At 40.6% G+C, this 10,522-nt stretch overlaps 1 protein-coding gene across 1 annotated transcript; it reads right to left on the bottom strand.

The window, feature by feature from the left end:
- Positions 1 to 835: 835 nt before the first annotated feature.
- Positions 836 to 7,779, bottom strand: LOC307170854 (neuronal acetylcholine receptor subunit alpha-9-II; the record flags this gene model as incomplete). The annotated part of the gene is made up of 6 exons (XM_079892167.1): positions 7,654 to 7,779; positions 6,300 to 6,445; positions 4,839 to 4,993; positions 3,877 to 4,057; positions 2,756 to 3,107; positions 836 to 1,380 (listed from the first exon to the last, which is right to left on the bottom strand). Exons 1-6 carry the CDS (start codon positions 7,706 to 7,708, stop codon positions 836 to 838), a joined length of 1,434 nt encoding a protein of 477 aa, XP_079748293.1. The 5' UTR covers positions 7,709 to 7,779.
- Between the last annotated feature and the right edge of the window lie 2,743 nt (positions 7,780 to 10,522).

The raw sequence follows: 10,522 nt of genomic DNA, 5'->3' as shown, positions 1-10,522 counted from the left end.
TCTGGCGCCACGAGACTCCGCCCACACGCTGTTCTGATTGGCTGTGGGTTTTGATTGATTTTGACGCATCTCGCAGTCCTGTCTAGTGTGGACAGACAAATTATTTGTTTGTTTGGGCGTCAGGTTTAGGGATGGCGGAAACTAAAAATGTTCTTGACCGACCACCGAGCCTCATTAGCCGGTTGAAACCGGTTAACCGATTAGTTTAAAATATGCTACGCTATTTTAAATAACAGCCATTTCGAGCCGCGTCTGCAATTCCTCAACTCTGTCGCATCTCTCTGCCGCTCTGCCTCTCGCTCACACACACACACTGCCCCGGCGCCGCCCTTCCACTCACGTCACTTTTTTTAAATCCCCTACAGCACGAAACATGAGTCCCACAAACGCGGCGCCGAGGAGCTTGTATGTAATCGGAGGACAAATGGCTCCTTAGTTTCGAAATGGTTTGGGTACAAGGCGATCGCGTTGAAAATAAAGGCGTTTGTCTAGCGTTAGAAGCTCATTTGAAACATTGCCGCGACTCCGAAGAGACGCCAATTTAGTTTGAGGTAGTGCTAACAATAATAAAGAAAGATGATGATCATCATCACCTTATAAGTACAAACAGGCGAGTTATGAAAAATTAAGTGTGAGGGATTTGTTCACTTCACACAAAAAGATCTTGGAATGAGATGGCTAACTGTAGTAGCGTTTAGTCCACTGTCTATAATAGCCTAATTTAGACATCACTTTTTTTTTTTTTACCGAAAACTTTGATCAGTTAACGTTGATACGGTCAACCATCGGTCAAATGGTCATCGGTTAACATCCCTAGTCTGGTTAGGACACGGTGTTAAGGTGCGTTACCGATAATGAGGATACTCATGAGGAAGACCATGATGAAGAATATCCACATGAAGAACCGGTCCATCACCTTGGCGATCTTCTTCCACTCGGCCACTTTCAGGCACGTGGCCTTTTGCTCGCGGAAGCAGTTCGCGATATACTCAACATTCCAAACCAGCTTCGGGTCGCACCCGAGAATTCCGCCGTTGCCACGACAACTGCAGTAAACACAGGGGTTAAATGTCAGATGGAATGCGGCCGGCTTTTCGTCGTCGGGGCAACAGGGAGGCGGAGCTCCTTTCGGTTTCTCTTTGAGGTTCTTGTTGTGTTTGCGAATGAAGGGCTCGGACTCTTCCGACTTTCCGAACGGTGACGCACAGCTCTCGCCGACCTCGTAGACGAAGAAGATCTTGGACATGTAGTCGATGATGAGAACTTTGGCCCAGTACGGCACCGGTTTGGCCTCCGCTCCACAGAAATGAATGTTCATGATGAAGATGGTCAGAGAAGTGGACGCTGTGATCATAGTCATCGTCGCTACGTAGTACTTACCTAGCGGAGGAAGACAGAGCTCTGAGTCAATCTCTTTCTTGCTATCTTTTAATTAGCATGTTGTTAACATGATTAGCACATTGCTAGCATGATTTAGCACATTGCTAGCATGTTTTAACATTTTGCTAACATGTTGCTAGCATGATTTAACCTAGTACGTAGCCTTTAACATAGTACTTACCTAGCGGAGAAAGAGCCTAGCGAAGTCAATCCCTTTCTTGTTGTCTTTTGAAATATTCACTGTCTATCTGATCTCAGCACGTTCACACTCAGATACAGACACTAATTTGCTGTGTTCAGAATAGCATACTATCAGAAGTCAAAATCGAGTAAAGTTTTTCGCCATTTGGCTGTTTTATTGGCATAATGTGCCTGAAAGTTTGAAATAACTTTGAAAAGCTTGAAGTTTGAATTTAATTGACACACACAAATATATATAAAGCATGTTTTAAAATCTCTTTATAATAACATATAAATTTATTGCTAGCATGATTTAGCATATTGTCAGCAAGTTTTAACGTGTTGCTAGCATGATTTAGCACATTGTTGGAATATCACTAACATGATTTATCATGTTGCTAACTATTTAACATTGCTAACATGTTGCTAGTATGATTAAACAGTGCTAGCATTAATTAGCATGTTGCTAGCATAATTGCCACAGTGCTAGCATTTGTCTAACATGATTTAACACATCGCTAACATGTTGCTTACATGGTTTAACATGTTGCTTGCAAGATTTAACACATTGCTTGCATGAATTAGCATGTTGCTAACATGTTTTAAAATGTTGTTAGCATGAAATAGCATGTTGCTAACATGATTGGCACGCTGATCGCATTATTTAGCACAGTGGTTCCCAATCCTGGTCCTGGGGACCCACAGCTCTGCACATTTTATATGTCTCCTTTATCTGACACACCCAGTTCAGTTCATAGAGCTCTTTCCTAACGAGATGATGATCTGAATCAGGTGTGTTAAATGAGGGAGACATACAAACTGCAGAGCTGTGGGTCCCCAGGACCAGGATTGGGAACCACTGATTTAGCACATTGCTAGCATTTTTTAACATTCTGCTACCATGTTGCTATCTTGATTTAACATGTTGCTACCTTGAATTGGCACATTGCTAACATGTTTAACATTATGATTTAGCACATTGCTAGCATGAATTAACATTTTGCTAGCATGATTTAACATGTCACTAGCATGTTTAACATGTTGCTAGCATTATTTAAAACATTATTTGAAATTTGGTTTCAGAAGAAGCAACTTAAATAGGATTTCAGTACGTTGTTTCTGTCAAGCCAACATAATTACATGAATGATAATATGACCCTCACTAAAACAGCTAATCAGTAGATCAGAGACTCACCGATCAGAGGAACGCTCTCGGAGGGAGGCATGCTCTCCGCCACCATCATCTGAAACACGGTGAGCGCCAGCAGAACCGTCACGCCCAGCGAAACCTTCTCTCCCGAGTCGGCGGGCAGGTAGAAGCCCAGAGGAGCCAGGAATGAGATGAGGAAGCAGGGCAGCAGCAGGTTAAAGATGTAGAACGAGCTCCGCCTCTGCAGCAGAACCGTGTAGGTGATGTCGGGATACGGGTCCGAGCAGCAGCCGTACATGATCACGTTCTTCGTGGCCGGCATCCCGTGACATTCCCACTCCACGTTCTCCACGAAGTCCGAGAGGTCGCCGCTGTCCATCCCCATAGCGATGTCCACCTGGAGGAGACCGATTAGAGACCAGATATTGATAACGCATGACACACTATATGTTATATATATTAAAGGTGCAGAGTGTTATTTTTAGCGGCATCTAGTGGTGAGGTGGCGAATTGCACCCAACAGTAGTTACGGTGGCTGACAGGAAGGGATGTCGAGACAGCAGAGAGTAGCAATGAGGTTTCTTTACAAAAATAAATCAAGAAATTAGGTTTACTTTATTATTCAGTGAAACGATGTTATTGCAAATATTATTGTCACCTGTTCATCATTGTGTCAGTGTTTTATTCGCTGACTTCAGCTAGCTACTTTACACGAAGAACAACATAGTGACGAAACACGTTTGTCCGTTCAGGGCCACCGTAGAAACATGTGGATGTAAGCGGACCCGCGGTGTGTGTAGAGAGAAATGCTCATTCTAAGCTAATAAAACAGAATGGTTCATTATGTAAGGTCTTTATACACCACTGAAAACATAGTTATGTTTATGATATTGCATTTCTGTCAACAGATCCTCCTAAATATTACACACTGCACCTTTAAGTGAAGAGTATATGTTATGCAGTTATTTATTTTATTAGGAAAACACCATATACATAAAAGAAGTGGGCTCTTTGCTAACCAAAATTTTCCCATTTTATAAAATGACTTTCTAAACAAACTTAAAATCTAAAAATCTCAAGAAAACGTGATGATTTAAAAGCACTACAATGTGCTTTTTCTCTCTCTTTTCTCCCTTTCTCTTCCTGGCAGCTGTGTTTGTTTGTACCTGGTTTCCGTTGTAGGTCCATGAGCCAAAGGTAAGGTTGCACTGCTGGCTGTCGAAGGGGAAGTAGGAGACATCCACCACACACGAGCTCTTCGTGATGGCCGGGGCGTCCCACGTGATCTCCCCGTTATACCGCAACACCACATTAGTGTCCACCGGCCCGGAGGAATCATCATCCGCCCTGCCAGCGCACACGTGTGTGTTTAGAAGAGGAAAACACACAGAGAGAGAATTCGAGTTAAAGAGGACCTATTTTACAAAGCCTTGATTTTTGTTTTTGTCTACTAAAATATGTTTTCATCCTTGAATGTTCAAAAACACATTATTTTTCATATTTTTGCAGCTCCTCTTTTCCCAGTCTGTCAGTAACGCTCTGTTTAGTTCCTGTCTCTATGAAGCCCCTCCTTCTGAAAAGCACACTGTGCTCTGATTGGTCGGCTGGAGCAGTGTGCTGTGATTGGTGGAGCGCTTCGAGTGTGTTTGGGAAATGTCCCGCCCCTTACCATAACCGCCAGTTTAACACACTACTAACTAACTCAACCAGGCCCCGCCCCTTTATTCTGCGCATGAATTATTATAATGAGGAATATTGTGACGTGTTCGTTCCCGGAAGAAACTCAAGACTACAATGGAGGCGTTTCAGGAGTTCAGAAACACTGACACTGATATAGAGAAGAACTGTGTGACTTTGCAGAGATTTTACATGATCAAACTGCAACATTACACACTGAAGAAAGATGAAGATGGAAAGCACGGTTTTCTTTAAAAAATAAACATTCTTTATTGTCACCGATGGTTCCATGAAGAATCATGGAATCTTTCTTTTGCAAAAAAGGTTCTTTATAGTGGACAAATGTTCTTTAGATGTTGTATGTCCTTTGCTCTTATACTGCAGCTGTATAGAGACGTCAACAATGAAGAATGACAGGAAAGCTAACGTGTGCATGAACGTACGGGCGTACTTGTTATACAGCACCAGGTCTGGTCTCCACACGAGGCTGCTGGGAATGCGAATGACCTCCAGACCGTCGTACTCGTCTTTATTCCACTTCAGGTAGGCGTCATTCCACGTCTGTCTGATCCACAGGTACGCGATTAACACCTGGTTCCTCTCGTCCTGCACAGAGGTCATTTCCTATCAGCTATTATTCCTATTATTCCCATTATTCATTTCCTATTATCACTGTAAAGCTGCTTTGAAACTTTCTTTTTTTTTTTTTTTTAAAAAGCTATATAAAAAAAAATGAAGGTGACAGAGACGGACAGCTGATGTTGAGTTTGATCAACCATCTATTTTATTATAATGTGTGATGAAATATGCAGCGGATAAAAACATTTAAATGCACATTTTCCATTCTCTACTCCTTTCACACACACTGCTGTGTCTAGCATTAGCTATAATGATGTTACTAGAGACGCACAGACTGCTGTTAATATTAGATGCCAACTAGAGACACAGAGACAGAAAGAGAGAGTGGCTGAGAGAGACTATAGATGGCTATATATCACATGTGCACTCTTAAACTGAAGGTTCTTTATTGGCATCGAACTTTTAACATGTATAGAACTTTTTCATTGCACAAAAGGGTTCTTTGGAGTGAAAAAGGTTAGATTTTATTCTTAAAATTTTTAAAAATGTTCTTCAGACTATGGAAAATGGTTCTTTTAACTTTTTAGTCTATGATGTAGCATGATTGACAGCTGCGAAAAAAACACTTTTGGAACTTACATTTTTACGAGTGTATGATGTCACATGATTGACAGCTGCGAAAACTCACTTTTGGAAACTATATTTTTTACGAGTGTATGATGTCATGATTGACAGCTGCGAAAACTCACTTTTGGAAACAAATTTTTTACGAGTGTATGATGTCATATGATTGACAGCTGCGAAAACTCACTTTTGGAACTTTTCTTTTTACGAGTGCATGATGTCATATGATTGACAGCTGCGAAAACTCACTTTTGGAACCGTTATTTTTTCAAGTGTATGATGTCATATGATTGACAGCTGCGAAAACTCACTTTTGGAAACTATAATTTTTTACGAGTGTATGATGTCGCATGATTGACAGCTGCGAAAACTCACTTTTGGAACTGTTATTTTTACGAGTGCATGATGTCATGATTGACAGCTGCGAAAACTCACTTTTGGAAACTAATTTTTTACGAGTGTATGATGTCATATGATTGACAGCTGCGAAAACTCACTTTTGGAACCGTTATTTTTTCGAGTGTATGATGTCATATGATTGACAGCTGCGAAAACTCACTTTTGGAACCGTTATTTTTTCGAGTGTATGATGTCATATGATTGACAGCTGCGAAAACTCACTTTTGGAACCGTTATTTTTTCGAGTGTATGATGTCACGGCTAGTTCTTTTCCCAGAATGAACCAGTGAACTGACGGAGAGATACTGACCATGTCCTTGATCTGAGACAGCGTGACCTGCAGCGTGACGTTCAGGGTTTTGTCAGTGTCGTCCACCGGTCGTAGAGCGGTGGAATAGTTCTCCATCAGATCATTCAAGAGTTTGTGTGCGTATCGACCCTGAGCACAATAAGCTGCTAAACACACACAGATACACACATGCAGAAACAAGTAGTAACATTTAAAAAACATTTCAGAAAAAAAGCTCCATGAACAATCACTGTATAAATAATGTTTTTGACCCGATAACTTAGAACAAATGTTCTATTAACGTTACTGAAGAACGTTAGCTAAAGTTCTGCGAACGTTCCCTATTTAAGCTGATTAAAATGGAACAAACGTATTTTGTCAAAGAGCCAACAAATATCCATAATATATACCAGGTTTTAAAACAGTTTTAACACATTAATGTTTTCTTGTTAGAGTAATGAGGCTGGTTGTAACAACGTTTGAGATCAATTTGAGATTTCTAAACCAATTTATGGCTGATTAATGTAAGAATATATTGAAGGTTTAAGACACAACACTAAACAACTAACAAAATGTGTCACATTTCCCCAGTCTCATGCTGTGTAACTATATTAAAACGAAAAAAGCAATATATTAAAACATTTAGATATAAAACAATGTTTAAATAACAATTTAAGTAAAAGACAATTTAAAAGTTTTATAATAAACAAAATTTATGCTTAAAACATGAACAAATATCTGTAACACAACACAAATAAACTTCATTCAAAGGGAAAAATAATTTTTCAGACTCTATTGACACTTTTAAAAGCAAAAACTCACTTAATTTTCAGTACATTTTTCAGAAAACAAAACTTAATATCAAACAAAGTCATTTTGCTTTTCAAGTAAATCTTGATTTTATAATGTTAACATATGTACTGGAAAACAAAACATCAATCAATATTAGGCCTAGGCTATACTGTAGGTTACTGTATGTTAAAATACAAACTTGCAACTAACCTGATTAAACTTCTTAGCCAGTAACCCAGAAAAAAATTGAACGTTAAGAGAAAATTCTAAAGTAACGTTCCCATAATGTTCTGAAATGGAATGTTCCCTAAGCGTTCTCATGGCGTTCAGAGAAAATTCAAAAGTAACGTGACCGTTGCAAAATTCTGAAATGGAATGTTCCCTAAACGTTCGAATAACGTTAAAAATTAATTTCGATTGATCAGAGAAAATTCAAAAATGACGTGTTCACACCTTCAAACGTTCTTAGAACTATTTGTGTTGTCTTTGAAGAACACATTGCTTAACTAGCCACCACTAGGCCTACCAAACCAGCCTGAAATGAATATGAATGTATAATCTGGTCAGAATATGCGTGTCTCACCATCAACGAGCAACAGCGCGGAGAAGAACAGCATCTCCACACAGATCCTCTCCATCCCCCCGAGCAGAGATCCTACAGGAGATCCCACAGGAGCATCAGCGCTGGATCTGCTCTCCTCTCCCCCGTTCCGCGCTGGATCTGCCGTCACTGGAGCTCCGGGTGTCGCGTGTCGCTCCGGTAACCAGACGCGCCGCTATTCCGCTGTCAATCATGCGCGCAACAGGTGGGCTCGCGGACAGGTAACGGAGATGATGTGGGAGACGGAAATAACACCTTTATCATCATTACCGTGTCCTGAAATAACACGGGAGCGAAATGCAATCTATAGGCCATCTGTCTAGAACGCCTTTGGTTTATAGATGTTTAAGGAGTAGTTTACATTTACATTACATTTATGCATTTGGCAGACACATTTACATTCTTATCAGTTCTTGCTTTCCCTGGGAATCTTAGTTCACTTTAAAATGATAATTAGTCCATGATTTACTCACCCTCCAAGTCATACTACGAAGCGATATGATTGTGTAAGAAAAATATTCATATTTAAAACTTTATAAAGTAAAATAACTATGCCAAACGAACATACGGATTCCACTTAAAGGGGTGATATAATACCATTTTCACAAGATGTAAAATAAGATGTCTCTGATGTCCCCAGAGTGTGTGTGTGAAGTTTTAGCACAAAATACCCCACTGATATTTGTATATAGCATGCTAAAGTTGTCACTTTTTGAGGGTGAGCAAAAAAGCACTGTTTTTGTGTCTGTTCCTTTAAATGCAAATGAGCTGCTGCTCCTGGCACAGAGGGCGGAGCTTCAAGTGCTTGTGTCCTTTTACCTCACACACACATGCACTGAAAATTTCAAAAACTTTTTTTAGCCTTTTATGTTCAAAGTCAAACCGGAGTCAGAAAATGATGGAGAGACTCGAGAAGAAGTGACGACATGTAGAAGCAACAGGACATTTCTGAACGGTTAGTTGATGAATTTATGAAGCTGATGTGTAGTTATCTTCTAGTCATTGATTAGCATATTCTGTCTTGATAATCTATAAATCGTGTTCAGGGGGCGGGGTTTATGTAAATTCTAGGGTTGGTGATGTCACCCGGGAGGAATGTGGTGTAGTCTCTACCAGCCGTTTGTTGTAGTCCTTAAAAAGCGATTTCTGCAAAAGCAAATATCTTCCTTTGCTTTGAACTTTGAGCGTTGTAACTTTGCAGATGTTGTTTATGCTCAAACAGCAACATTACACACTAACTAAAGATAGAAAAGTGAAATCATATTCAACCACCCCTTTAAGTCTAAATGCTTATGCGAGTAATGCGACTCACTGCTGATATTTACAGCATAAATAGAATATTTATGCCCCCCCCCCCACACACACACACACACTTTTATAATGGATAGATGCACTTTTATGATGATTAGATGCACTTTGATGGACTTCAAAACAGAAACAGCCATTCACTCCCATTATAAAGCTTGGAAGAGCCAGGACATTTTTTAATATAACTCTGATTGTATTCGTCTGAGAGAAGAATGTCATACACACCTATGAGTTCAGGGTGAGTAAATCATGAGCTAATTTTCATTTTTGGGTGAACTATCCCTTTAAAAGAGCGGTGTGAGATCTGTGGCTCGGGAAGTTTATCCGTGCTTTCAGAAGAAAGATATGCATCTAGCCATCAGAAACACGACAAAACGGACGGAACCTGAGAATCCTGATCAGTTTGGACTGTAACCAGAGGACCGGAGCTCAGTGTAATACTGTGGTACTTACAAACACATGTATTGAATGATTACAATTTGCAAGTCATTGTAAATTGCTTAAATTATTAGGCTACTGTCTGTCTCTATTTATCATTTTATCTCTCTAAAAATCAATATTTCATCTGTTTACTTGTATTTCCGTTAACCAACATCAGAGAACACATGCGACTGTGTCGTTGAATTATTGAACTGTTAACTTAAAGCGCAATGCTAGGCCTTCTCCGTGTACATCATGTGTGTGTGAGGGGTTCGGCTGACAGAGCAGAGTTTAGGAAGCTCTGGTCTAGTGGAGTTGAGGAGAGGAGCGGCTCCAGGAGAGAGAGAGAGAGACACTCGATCGCCTCCTGGAGGAGAGAGGAGGAATGACGAGGCTGAGCTGTGCTTTTCCTTTCCGCACTCATAGCGGACAAAAGCCAGAGAGAAAGCTATATGTAAGAAAATAAATAGAATTTGAAAAGATAAAGGAAAAAGCAACAGAGCTGAGCCTCAGTGGAGTGGATTATGTGAGTAGTGAGGATGAAGCAAAAGCTTACAGCACCTGGTATTCCCAGGCGGTCTCCCATCCAAGTACTGACCAGGCCCGACCCTGCTTAGCTTCCGAGATCGGGCGTGTTCAGGGTGGTGTGGCCGTAAGCGGGAGTCTCTGCCGAGAGAGAGGGGTTTAAAGAAGGACACCAGCTCCTCTACACGCGACGGACTGCATCTGACACACTGCAGAAACACCCCTTACCCCTCAAGTGTTCGTGGCTGAATCCCAAATCGCCCCCTATACCCTCCTCATGGTCACCGTGATTTTGCCAAGTAAGACATGTTCCTGGATCAACATATTTTGTTGATCCTGGAATAACATTCCTGCCCCAAAATTTAGTCCTAACCCCTAAACCTAACCCTACCCAAACTTTTCCCTAAAATCAGAGGGAAATGATAGGTGAATAACACTGATGTTGAAGCACCTCACCCTGGTTTTAAGCCTAAACTTGACATAAACTGTAAACTTGTTCCTCAAATCTGATTGGTTGATTGGAAAGTTGTTCCAGGATCAACAAAGATGTTGATCCAGGAACATGTGGTACTTGGTGAAATCACGTTCACCATACCCT

The sequence above is a fragment of the Squalius cephalus genome (assembly GCF_949319135.1).
Source record: "Squalius cephalus genome assembly, chromosome: 14".
Taxonomy (NCBI): Eukaryota; Metazoa; Chordata; class Actinopteri; order Cypriniformes; family Leuciscidae; genus Squalius; species Squalius cephalus.
This window is presented reverse-complemented; position numbering and strand designations above follow the sequence as displayed.